Source organism: Triturus cristatus, chromosome 5_1 (genome assembly GCF_964204655.1).
Source record: "Triturus cristatus chromosome 5_1, aTriCri1.1, whole genome shotgun sequence".
Taxonomy (NCBI): domain Eukaryota; kingdom Metazoa; phylum Chordata; class Amphibia; order Caudata; family Salamandridae; genus Triturus; species Triturus cristatus.
The window spans coordinates 30,477,999-30,492,140 of record NC_140587.1 but is presented as its reverse complement, the minus strand read 5'-3'; the positions used below and the strand labels follow the sequence as shown (position 1 = coordinate 30,492,140).

General features: G+C 42.1%; 1 protein-coding gene across 1 annotated transcript in view; it reads left to right on the top strand.

Annotated features, from left to right (window-relative positions):
• The window catches only part of LOC146830006 (GTPase IMAP family member 7-like), a 211,798-nt gene that overhangs the window by 26,283 nt on the left and 171,373 nt on the right, over positions 1 to 14,142 (top strand). The window contains exon 3 of the mRNA XM_085604243.1: positions 2,466 to 2,508. Coding sequence (XP_085460369.1) covers positions 2,466 to 2,508 — 43 coding nt within the window. The remainder of the gene's footprint in view (positions 1 to 2,465; positions 2,509 to 14,142) is intronic.

The window sequence follows — 14,142 nt, the reverse complement described above, 5'->3', positions numbered from 1 at the left end:
GGCACTGCTGGGAGTGTTAGGCATCCACCCCTACTGTCTCTGGGCACTGCTGGGAGGACTCTGCACCCACCCCTCCTGCCTCTGGGCACTGCTGGGAGTGTTAGGCACCCACCCCTCCTGTCTCTGGGCACTGCTGGGAGGACTCTGCACCCACCCCTCCTGTCTCTGGGCACTGCTGGGAGGACTCTGCACACACCCCTCCTATTTCACGATTTGTACGCTTAGGACATACACGGGTGTGGGGTAGCTGCATGCATACGAGGGGGGAACGTGTCGTACATACACGGTTGGGGTGGGGGTATGCTCCATGCATAGCGGGTGAGGGTACGGGTCGTACTTACACTGTTGGGGTGGGGGGTATGCTCCATACGTACGCGTGTGAGGGAACGGGTCATACTTACACTGTTGGGGTGGGGGGTACGCTCCATATGTACGCGTGTGAGGGTACGGGTCGTACTTACACTGTTGGGGTTGGGGGTACGCTCCATACATACCCGTGTGAGGGAACGGGTCATACTTACACTGTTGGGGTGGGGGGTACGCTCCATACGTACGCATGTGAGGGTACGGGTCGTACTTACACTGTTGGGGTTGGGGGTACGCTCCATACGTACGCGTGTGAGGGTACGGGTCGTACTTACACTGTTGGGGTGGGGGGTACGCTCCATACGTACGCGTGGAGGGAACGGGTCGTACTTACACTGTTGGGGTGGGGGGTACGCTCCATTCGTACGCGTGTGAGGGTACGGGTCGTACTTACACTGTTGGGGTGGGGGGTACGCTCCATACGTACGCGGGTGGGGGTACGGTCCGTACATATGCGTCCCCACGCTATGTGGTGCTAGTGCGGGCCGTACCCAGGCCTTTGCCACGTGGGTACAGCTGTCCCGCCATTGTTGGGATGACGTAGGTGTGGGCGTGGTACGACTTGTACCCACGCTCTTAAGGCGTGGGTACGGGACGTACCTGTATTGTTGTGTTGCCGGTTCGCGTCGTCAGGCACTTCCGTTGTGGCAGACGCTGGCTTTGCTGGACACGCCCCCACCGCCTCGTGGTGACCAGGGCCTGGGGGTCAGGTATGTCCAGGGCATGTGTGCTGTGTGACTTTGGTGGGGGTTTTGTGGCCTGCCCCTGGTCCTGCCCCCCCCTTCCCCCCTCCCTTTGTTGTTCTGACATTCTGCGGCGTCTGCGTCCGAACCTGTAGAGGAGGTCGACTGCTATGAGGGCCGGAATGACACATAGGTTCAGGTCCATGTCTGTCCGTCGCGTACAGGTACTCCTTGTTCGCGTCGTCCTGATTTCCCGGCAGTTTTTGGCAGCCGGAAAATATTCACCGTGCGGGATGACGTCGGTGCGAATTGTAATTCCTGGTTCGTGAATGGCAGGCTGCGTGCGTCCCGACGTCACGTCGGCGCTTTCCCGGATCACATTTGTATGTTTTTGTATGGTTTTGTACGATTCGTACAGAAATTGAGTTTCCGTGCGAATCGTAATTCCATGTTTGTATATTTTGACGACCGGGTACGCGTCGGACGGAGAATATGCTCCGTCCGACGGTTCGTACCCGGTTTTTGCAGGATCGTAATCGGGACCTAACTCTTACTCAATGGCAGGATTACCTGACAGTGATCAAGGCTAAATTATCCACAACATGCCCTCCCTCTTAGACCCGCTCATTGGCATAGGACCCATGGCTTCCTTAGGTTCATGGGACCTACACTGACCCATGAGTATACATGCCCTCGGCCATCGGGTGTCACAGCCCTCCACTTGTCCCTTGCTCATCTCATCTCTCCCTCCACGTTGCTCTTTCTCTTCCTCCCCCACCCCCCTCTAGGCACATTCACCATTAACGGTCCACCATGCTCATGCAGCTACATGTATGTTATCCACTGATATACCACACCGACAGGCACACTCAGACTGGGATTTACCCAATGAGATAGATTTTTATTTTTCCTCTTGTTCAGGTTATTTTACGTTGTTTACATATACGATTGAATGGAGAAATTGCTGCGTGGAACAATGGCGGATTCCCCTTTGGTTCTCCTGATCTACTTGACCATTTGTAAACGTACTACGCTGTAGAACGATGAGCGGCACGTCCAACAAGGTGGACTTTCTTGCTTCCTAGTTGAGTTTTCCCTGAAACTCCACCTATGCCATTCAAATCACTGTCATTTTGCATAGTATATGCTGGTATGTATCGTAATGCAATTGCTAATGATGTTACTTTGTCAAAATCAATAAAAAACATTTACAAAAAAAAATTCTGTTCTTGTGTATTTTATGTGGTTGTAATACATGATTGTTTCATCATTTATAATGTTATCTAGAACGCTGTTAAGACTTAATAAAATATTGTGTCCCATCTTTCTGTCTGCAGTATGGCAGGCCATCTAAGTATATTTATTTAATGTGGCAATTCCATTTATAAATGTAATTTACTTTGAATTTTATTTTAGACGCTACTCAAGCAATCGCCCATGGCTGACGGCAAAATCTCAAGTACGTAAACTTAATGTTTTTGTTTGCACTTTCTGTTCCACTTTTCATAGGATTTCCAAAATTACAACGTAAATGCACAGCATTACTTTGCTTAACATTAGACTGGAGTCTAGACTTGTTACTGGCATCATATTATATACAATTTTAAGAAGACCCATCCCGATCTCTCTATGTTGAGACAAGTCTTCCAGATATGTTTTGAAATCATATTTTGTTTCATGAGGTGTTAATAAAGACTGAAGTGTTTTAGAAACCATTCTTCATCCATTAGCAAAGTGCTGTGATCATCAAGTGGCTATTGTTGTAAGTGACCGATAACGAAGAAAAAAACAATAAAGGAGAAAATAAAATAATAGGCGTAGGCAATTCTCAATTTACAAACAAAGATACTTCAGAAGGTTCTTAACATATAAGGAGGAATTCATTTACAGTATGCTATCTCTTCTAGAGATGATTTTGTTACAGCAAAATGGCTACTTAATTTTTCTCACTTGAGGTACCCAAAAATATTATATTCAGTCCTCTGATTATATATTCTGCAGACAAGAAATGTTTTATGTGTGAGGATAATTATCGCTGGCTAGCGTGGATTTTTATCGCTGAGATAGCGTGCTATTAGCAACACTTATCTCAAAAGCAATACAAATCCTAGTGCTAACTGCCACATGTGAGATTATCGCTGGAAACCCAGCGATAATCTCACGAAATGTGGCGTTAGCTTGTTGATAGGGACTCACAAACTTAGCCATGATATCCACCTTCCATAGGATATCATGGCTAAGTCAGTCCTGAAGCAGGCGTAAGGAAAGTAGCGATAACAGGGGTTATCGCTACTTTTCCTGCCGCAATGCTTCATAGCGTGGGGCTTGATGATAGGAGAAATGTCGCTAGCGACATTTCTCCAGTCATGTCAGGCCAGGAACGCCCACTTTGCATCTCATTAGAGATGCAAAGCTGGGCGTTAGGAATCCTGACGCTAAAGCAAGGTTTCACGCAATAGCGTGACCTTGCTTATTATGCGATAAAATGATCGCCGCTTTCGCCCGAAAACGGATGCCAAAGTGGCGATAATTTTATATCGCCTTGTTGCTGATATGCCCCAATGTCAAATATAGGGGCATATCAACAACAACCGGCGATAATTATCGCTAAGCGCACTTAGCGCTAGGATAATTATCGCCGGCTAGCGTGGATTTTTATCGCTGAGATAGCGTGCTATTAGCAACGCTCATCTCAAAAGCGATAAAAATCCTCACGCTAAGTGGCTAACGTGAGATTATTGCTGGAAACCCAGCGATAATCTCACATTAGCACGTTAGCTTGTTGATAGGGATAGACAAACTTAGCTATGATATCCTCCTTCCATAGGATATCATGGCTAAGTCAGAAAAATACTAGACGTAAAAAAGCAACGTTAACCGAGGTTAGCGCTGCTTTTTTTGTCTCTAACAGGGTTAGCGATATTCTTGATAATAGGAGAAATGTCGCTTAGCGACATTTCTCCTATTATTTTACTCTGGAACGCCTCCTTTGCATCTCATTAGAGATGCAAGGGGAAGCGTAGAGTAAAAGGGTGCTAACATGCAAATTTGCATGTTAGCACCCTGTTGTTGATAGGGTGCTAGTTTTATCTCTGCTTTTTTGGCTTTTAAAGCCAAAAAAGCAGATATAAAGCCCTTGTTGATATGCCCCTAAGCTCTTCCACATCCCATAGTGTCAGCACCAATAATGCACATGAAACCACATATAATCACTTCTATTATGGCTCTGTGATATGAACTACTTTTTATGTCTTCATTATTGAACTTTTAAGGGCTGTATTGTGGTACTTTTCGCGTTTTTATTACATTTTAAAATTTGAAGTTCATATATTCTATCTAATACACTTTTACACTTGTCTTTAAATGTAGATTTTGGATAGCCGGTAATCATATCTCCTCCTTTACATGTGAGGCTCCAAGTATTGTACACTTATTCAAGTGTAGTATGTGGAAATGAGAATGTGCAGAGAATCATTGTGTTACTCCTCTCTTATGCATGTCTTAAATGTCAGTTTTCTAAGTACTGGTTACATCCCAAAAGCAGGTGAGGTGCACTGTTGTTTTTTTTGTGTGAATGAAGTGTTTAACTAGCAGGAGTAAAATACAGGCCCAAACCTTTTGACCACAACAAAAATCAAGCTTAATGCTTCTAAGCCTCTGTATTTAGACATTCATGCTGCAACTGGAATACTTTTCCCTTATTTCCAAGTTATTGTGACTGCCTTGCTGAGTTTGGTATTCAGGTACCATTTAAACCATACACAAGTCTTAATATCACTGCTAATAAAAAGGGAGTCAAAAAGACAAGAATCCAACTTCACATGAATGCATGCAGCCATGTTTATGCTCGCGTTTTACTGCTCCAATTTAGAATGATCTACTGCATGTGTGCTTACAAAAGACCATTTAACTGATCAATTGATTTGCAATACACTGCTTTAGACCTGTTTGCAAAGATGCACTTAAGTTCAGTTTTGATGTGACTACCAACACCATCGCCAGACAAAAGGTTAAGAACCAATTGCAGATCTTTTTACAATACAAATTATATCACTTCCGTCTTGGTATATGATACACACTAATTGAGCAAATAACAATAGGGGCATGCTAAAATTTCAACTCTTTTAAAAAAAGTTGGTATATGATATCACAAAAATGAGGTATGTAAGTGATGCATTGCTGATAAATCTCCAGCTATTAATCTAGTAACGTATGGTAAAAAAAGACTTCCTGTTTCTCCATTCTAGCAAGAGAAGACATTTCCATCAAACTAATTCCGGATAGAACATTTCAAAATGATTTTCATCTTCTGAGCAACAAGGACTACTTTTTGAGTTTTGAGAATAGTTTGCAAGCTTCTATTAATAGAACGCAGCCAGACTGAAAACTGTTGTTTGACAATTAAAGATTATCATTTAAGGAGGTAGGGCAAGTTTGTGGGCCCGTAAATTGTCCTATTCCACAAAACGCTACCGGCATATGAGAAAGACTAGCTTGAAGGGATTCACATCTGCAACACAGCAAATAATTATTAGCAGCATTTGGATTCCTAGTTAGTCATATGTTTTCCTAAAAAGGGTGTACCATCACCTGAGGCACGAGTTTAGGATTTCTGTGCAGTAGTGTTCCTGCAAAACAGGTTTGGTAGGAGTTTTAGTATGTTGAGAAAGTCCTTAATGTGTTTATGAACTTCTATATAACTGGTAATATTGCTTTCGGTAAGAAGAAGAACATGTCCAATAAGAAGGAGGGAATCAAACATATAGTCATACACCATGCCATGAGCAGCTGGAACTTTATTGGCCCATAGCTTAGCATAACCATTTTGTGCTCCATCTAATTATGTCATAGTTCCCTGAGGAAATAACATATTGGTGGAATCAGAGGCTCTGGAAGAAACACAGTGCCATATGGAAACAGAGAGACTGTGAATGAGTGTGGTGGAGGGACTTGCTATTGTGAGAGTATCTTCCAGGTCATTGGCTTACCAAGTAAAACATGCCTCTGTGGTTGACTACATCTTTCTGGTCGAATTGATCCCAGGACACACAGGAGTGCCGGGCCCTAGTTGTAACAACCAAAGTGTTTGCTAATGTTAATGTTAATGTTACTGGGTGTTTATAGAATGCACAGCTACTCCAAGGAGTGTCCCAGCGCTAAAAGGAGATCAGTGACAGAACAAAACTGTACACCCCGAAGCTGCTGATCAGTTATACAAACAGCCAAGTTATAAGGCTGAGACGGAAACTAAGGAGATCCTCCTACTGACACAAATCAAGAGGCAAGCTATTCCTGAGCCGAGAGGCTACTACATGGAAAGAACGTCCACCCAAGCGAGAGCAAAGAAACCTTGGGGTCTGTGAAAGAAGTAAATTAGAAGACCTCAGGCTTCACGATGGAACATAGAGCTGACATCTATTTCTCAAATACGAGGCCCCAATGTTATGGATGTCCTTACATAAGCAAAAGGACAAAGTGCGGCTGACCAAAGGCTCAGCACCTCAGTTTCTCTAGTTAAACAAATTCATTAGGTTCCTGTGCAACCACATCCGGAGTATGCCACACTTTTACTCAACTGGAGGCCAGATATAGTCAAGGAAAAAAAGGACGGTGCACCAAGATGAAGTCAACGAGTTCCATGTATATTCCAAAAATAGACTCTTTATTGAATTTTCAATTAAAAGCTTGGGCCCCAGCCAACGCGTTTCGTTCCAAAAGGAACTTCGTCAGGGCTGAAAAAGTACATAGATAAAAACAGACTAAGTACAACTGCCACATAGGACAATACAAAAAGAGATTTACACAACATGTATAAACATATAAAATACATACATTCATCACATAAAGAGAACGGCAAAACAAACCAACACTAATGAAGCATATTGAAAAAACACTTAATATATGGACATACAGTAATTTAGGTACATAAACATAAATAAAGAAAAGAGTTTTCTCATCACATTAGCACACTTATTTTCAATAAGGTAAAGAAAAAAGAAAAAGGAAAATCCCTTGTCAACAAGCTATAATATTAAACAGCATTGCAGAACTGAGAAACTTTCATCTTAAGAACGAAAGAAGACTTAAAGAAACAGCAGGGAGAAAGAGAAACCAAGAAATACAAGAAAATACCAGGAAAGAAGAAGAATAGATACTCCTCTATCGCTAAAGCTAATTATACCACAGATAATGCTCTCAAAGGCCAACAAGTGATCTCACCAAATATGACTTTGTCTTGATCCGACAATCAAATATTTCAATAATGGAACAAATTCCGTAGGGGCCTGGGTTCTGGACTGAGGAGAATACCGAAGCTCTTATTAGAAAATAGAGCAAAAAAGAACTACACGAGCCATTAATGAGTTTAAAGTGTAAATAAATCGTCACCGAGTCATATTCCAGAAGAGATATTTGGATTCCCTATCTGGGTCTGTTACAACACACAAGCTTACGCACAACTTACCAACAATTATAAGTGCGTTGAGCGTTCCACAATTTATAGAAGAGCAATTCGTCTGGACTTTAACACTCAGGTGCTAACTACAATAAGAAAGACGAATATCAGGCTATGTCGCTAATTCCATAACATTTGCTAATTACAATAGTTGCTGCAAGTACAATGCATCAAAAGTAGCCTCTAATATCAGCAACCCGGATCGTAGCCAGGCCAAACAATTAGTTTCCAATTATACAAGGGCAACAAGCAATAACATAGTTAAATATCATCTTACCTTCGTAACAATTTCAATTTAATGCTTCAAAGTACAAGTACATCCAAAGGCCTAAGTAACGGCCAATATTTCTAATGGAGAAAAAGAGTATATTTGCATTTAAGTAGTCTCCCACAGTTTTTGTAAAAGAGCAATCAATATATGGGACTAACCCTGTATTGCCAAGCCCTTACTAATACGATTCTAATTTAAAACAAGATGCCAAAGACATTATCTGGAACATGATGTGACAATCATTATTCAATCTACCTCAACCTAGTTCTACAACAATCACGTTAGTGAGATCCAATTAATGCAGCATACCAAATGCTTTATCAAGCGCAACTCGATTATGTCCAAAAGTGCTCTAATAATCAACATACACGATAGTGTGCAACAAACGGCAATGCGTACATATTTACCCGGAGTAACCCCCCACCTCTCCCACCTGGGGGGACTCAACAGTCTTATACGCTGGAAGATAGCTTCATTAGCAAATAGTTACTTGCCCAGTAGGCCCCTCATATAAGTCCCATTATATTACCTTATCCGTGTCGACAGTCGCGTTATCGGTCTCCGTCCCTTATTCAGACTATTAATCGGCCACGCCATTTTCGGTCCTATTTAAATGAGGAAATCCCGGCTCATAGTCCGCCTATCCTGGCGGTTTCATAGATCATATGATTATACTCTGAACAACGGGCGCCATGTTTCACTCACACTACAATGTGAGTCAAATATGCAAATGGCCCGTAACTCATGATAATTCCATTCTCAGGCCAAGGAGTCAAATCAAGCATATATCAATTTAACAGGCAAGTCACTGGGGGTTAATACGTCCCAAAACATTTTTAAACACAAATATAAAAAATATAAACAAAGACGAACAACTAATATAGATGCTCATACGTTAAATTAATAAACCACTAAAAAAATCTAAATATTACCAATTATACCCAAAATACAATACAAGTCACATCGCGCTACCGATCGTATAAGTCACATGACTTTAAGCAAAACAGCGAACGCCATGTTTAGTTGATATTACAACACGAGACAAATATACAAAAAGATATATAAACAGAGACAAAAGACTAATATAAAAGCTCATACGTCAAATTCATAAATCATTAGAAAAATTGAAGTATTACCAATTACACCAAAAAACAGTGCAAGGCTCCTTATACTACCGATCCTATAAGTCACATGGTTTTACGCAAAATAGCAGGCGCCATATTTAGTTGATATTACAAAGCGAGACGGGTGTACAGATGGCCAATAAAACAAGTCAATTCCTTTCATAGGTCCAAAAAAATCAAACAATATGTCTTTCAATTTGACAGACATGTCACTGTCAGTTAATACGCTCCAAAGATACAACTAAAACAAATATCAAAAATCGTTGTTCACATATCAAATTAAACATCAAAATGTTACCAATTATAATAAAGTACACCGAAAAGCATAATGTACTACAAATCTTGTAAATCGCTATATTATCAGAAAAAATGTAATAAAATAAGAAAACGCCATCTTTAAAAAATTTAATCACCATGTAATACAGATATATCATACCTGCTATTTAAATGCCAATTATATCGCCCCTTCAAACACATCAGGGGCTACAAATTCACCCATCCCTTATTCCAAAGATTTCCTAAATAGGGAAAAGAAAAGACTAAAAGGCTAAAAGTGGGAGCCAGCTAATGCAATGAAAAGGAAAGTCCCAAAGGGACAACAAACATACATTATGATCATATCAAACAAAACGTATATGGACCAATCAGAGACTACTTATCTAAAAAACATCAAAAAATGAAATACATAAAATATAACTAAACTTCCTATGATAATTTCATATCATATCAAAAATATGCAGTGGGCAGAGGAAAGGATTGTAGACATAGCCTATACGAAAAAAGGGGGGAAAAAGAACAGACAAAGTCATTAATACTATTAATCTTTAACCAACAGAGTGGTAATACATATGTCTGGTCCAATCAATGATACAGTATATATTTAATAACTACAAATCATTATAGTTTTCTGATCTCTTAAGCAGGAAAAAGGGGAAATTTTTGGTTTCTAAAGAAAATAATGCATTTCCCCATCATTGTTATGCCCCAGACAGGTCGCTTTCAATCGGCAGATCCATATTGATACCCCCCTCCTATATGTGATGGATGGTCTTGTCCCAATTGAGTCCTTAAATCCTGGTATTTCAGTCAGTAAGTGCCAATGTTTTCGAAAGATGTTAAAAATAGCACCACTATGTGATGTATACTGAGTTATGAATCTCGCTTTTGGGTTAGTTTCATCACTAGGGGGTTTTTCTTTAAGTGTGTCATTCCGATTTAAATTGCGGGCCCTTAATTCCACTTTGTCAAGGACTCCCTGTGTATATCCCCTCTTGGCGAACCTGTTTTTCACATCCCTAATATTAGCTTAAAAAGTTTCTTCCTCACTACATGTTATGGATGGCCTTGTAAGCCAGCACCAAGGCCTTAAAGTTTACCCTCTTGCGTACTGGGAGCCAGTGCAAGGACCTAAGGTGAGGAGTCATATGGGGCCTGAAGTCAACAGTGAGTATGGCTCTTGCCGCAGCATTCTGTACCACCTGAAGGCGGCCAATAAGATAATCTGGCAGGTCGAGATAGAAAACGTTGACATAGTCAAGAAGCGACAAGATCAGTGCTTGAATTACTATCTTCCTGTGGGATACTGAGAGTAACGGAAGAAAATGACGCAACATTTTCAATAGGCTGAAGCATTAACCTGCCACAGCCTGGACCTGGGATTTCATGGACATATTCTTGTCCAGTTTTACCCCTAGATTCTTGACCGTAGTGGCTAAGGTGGTGGGAGGAGACATGTTCGACGGCCACCATTCGTGCCACTCATCCCCAGGAGTGCAGCCGAAGAAAATGATTTCTGATTTCTCCGAGTTGAAAAGTAGTTGGTTCTGTTTGAACCACTCAAATACGGCGGATAAACAGAGTTTGATCACGCTCCCGTTGAGAGCCTCGTCCTTAGCACACGTGAACAATAATTGTGTATTGTCGGCGTAAGAGACGATTTTGGCGCCAAAATGTTCGGCCAATTGTGCCAGTGGGGCCATAAACACGTTAAACAGGGTAGGACTTAAAATAGATCCCTGAGGGACGTCAACATTCATGGGCAAAGTGGGCAAAGCGAAGGAGGGGACCAGACTGTTTGTTGGCGATTTTCCAGATAAGATCTGAACTACTGCAGGACCGTGCCTCCGATACCACATCCTTGGAGTCTACCCAAAAGTAGTTCATGGGGAACAGTATTGAAGGCAGCGGAGAGGTCAAGCAGTAACAAGTCTGCCTTCCCACCTTTGTCCAGTGTGGACTTAATAGATTCTGATATTTCCAGGAGAGGTGTTTCTGTATTAAAATTAGCACGGAAACCAGATTGACTTGGGTGTAAAACACTGTTGGTTTCAACAAACTCCCCGACAACCTGATTTACAAATTCCTCCAAAGCCTTGGAGAAAAACGGCAGCAGCGAGATTGGTCTATAGTTGCTGGCAACCGAAGGGTTGGCAGATGTTTTTTTTAAAAGTGGGAGAATTTTCCCATGCTTCCAACTATCGGGCATCACTCCTTCAGCTAGTGATAGATTCAAAACCTTATTCACGGCCGGGTTTATCACCCCTGCAACAGATGCGAGGATTTTCGCGGGGCAAAGATCAGAGGGTGAGCCCGATTTCAGCGAGCCCATCATTTTTAATGAGTCTTCCAACATAATCAAAGGGAATTTCAAAAGGAAACCACCAACATTGGGTAAGAGAGGAGGGGTGTTTTCCAGGTTGCCTGCTGCAGGTAAGGATACAGCTCCAAATGAAGCTTGTATTGTAGACATTTTCGTATAAAAATAGTGTGCAATACTTGCCGTCCATTCATCCATGGGGGTGAAAGGATTCTTTATTGCACAAGGAGCAGAGAAGTATTTTACCATTTTAAAAAATCCTTTGCTTTTATTGCCCGCTTTCTCTACTTTTAAATTCAGGAAATTCTTTTTTTCCAGACAAACTTTGGCATAATGAGCTTTTGATGCCACTTTGTAAGTTAGCTTATCTGCGGAATTGAAGTCCTTCCTCCAAATTCTCTCTAAACGTTTACAAAGACTTCTCTTTTACCTGAGGGTCTCCGTGAACCAGGGGGCTGATGCTCTGCCACCATTGGCAACGCGGAGTTTTGGAGGAGCAAGCTTGTTAGCATGGGATTCCAACCAACTTTCTAACGTCATGCGTTAGATTATCTTTAAGACAGATCGGATGAGTTTTAAGTGCATTTCCTAATGCAACCGGAGTCATCTGGTTAAAAGGTCTAAAACTACTGGCACGCTCCATGCATTGCGTATGAAAGTGAATCAGTTTTTTTCTTTATTCTGAAAATGAGTAGGAAATGGTCTGACCATACAATAGGACGGGGCGGGTCCATTTCAATCTTGTCCGTAGAAAAGACCTGATCGAGAATATGACCCCTTTCATGCGTGGGGGTGGAAACATATGGAATAAGGTTTAACATATTAAATGATTCACATAGTTTCAAGGATTCAGGGTCCATGCCCTGATCCATATGAATGTTAAAGTCCCCTAGTACCAAACATTGTTTGTATTTTGCAATTATAGGGGCAATACTATTGCCTAGTGACTCCAGAAAGCTTTTCGCCTGACCTGGAGGCCTGTAGATTAATGCACCTGCAATTGACTGGTGAGCCGATACCATTAACAAGAAACCAAGACTTTCAGCGTCCACCAACTCGTGACTGGTTATATAGTGCAGGTAACAAACTTTTATAAATAATAGCAACTCCCCCACCGCGTCCACCCTGACGTTCTTTCCTCATTATTAGATAGCTTGGTGGGATCGCGTTTGCAATAGTTGGATTTGAGCCTTTATGAAGCCATGTTTCCGTTAGAAACAAGACATCAGGTTCCAATTCAGAGAGCACATCAAAGATTTGAAACTCATGCTGCTTCAAGGAGCGTGTATTTAGAAGCATCATTGTCAAATCACTATTGTCCATCTTGTTCCACAACACAGAGGGGCCGGGGACCTGCTTTTCAGGTATGGTTCTACTACAGCAAGGGGGGGAAGTGGTACCCAATTACAAACCCTACAGCTAAAATCCTTCATATTACCAACAGAAAGGGATTGGAGGCGGCAGCTCACACACTTACCGATAGCCAAGAGACCTTCCCTAGTGTAGCAAATACGGTCGACAGTTGGGCACCAGTCGCTAGGCGCCGAAGAGCCGGCGTAACCGCCGCCTGACGCCTCCGGGACGCTGACGGGCGCAGACGGGCTTGCCTTAGGCGCGCCCTCGGCGCACCAGCGGCGCGCTCTCGCAGCGTCCCGTTTTAAATGCTCCGTGTACATAACTAGACCGTACTTTCATTAAAATGGCGGGTCGTTGTAATTTCCCCTCTTCCTTGTGTCAGGGTTCGATTCCCACTGCCCACCACACGTTCAATTCCCAGAGCAATGTCAAGAGCAAATAAGATTTTAAGGTTCAGTCTAAAACACACAACAGGTTAAAAATATAGCAGCTTTTACAATTCAACAATGTGCAAAGAATGCAAAGAATAAGGATCAGCAGCAGCGAGGCAGAGCAGCTCTCAGCGCTTTCCACGGGTCCTCAGGCCCCCATACTGGAGACCCATAAACTGGAAACAATTTTTGTCTTTCTAGCATTTGACTCTAAGGGTAGTGAAGAGAACCAGCCCAGGGTTTGCTTTGGGTAGGTGCTGTTGTCTAGAGACTCTAAATGTACCAACGCAACAAGCAACACTCAATATTTACACAACTAAATACTACACACAAGCCTTTTGTAAAAAAAAAATAGGTGGAAATACACATGGAGCCTCAAAACCATAATAGGTTCACACTAAAGAAATTTCACACATGTCTACTTTCGCCCAAGATTTACACTGACCTCCCTGTGGTGAAGGAGCTTCTAAGGGTTTTTGCACCTACCATTGATGTCCTTAAAATTACAATACCCCATGTGCCTCACACAACATGAGGAGGTCATTAATACAATTCCAGGCCGACTGCTATTGTCAGGCTGTATCTAGGACTGGCCATCATTCTCATTAGGTTGCCATAACTTGACTTAATCTCAGAACGTTTGCATTGCAAAAGTTACATTTAGCACCCAAGAGGACAACATTATGTGGCTTCTCATAAACAAAATATCTGTTCAGGGAAAAATCTCTTCTCCAGAGCAATGGAAGAAGGCGATGGTAGAACAGTAATGATATAGGTTAGCAGAATTTCCTGTAGGTGGGCACTGCATGAATGACATGAAATGGAAAGTGAAGTGATGAGGGTGATTTACTTGCTTTGATT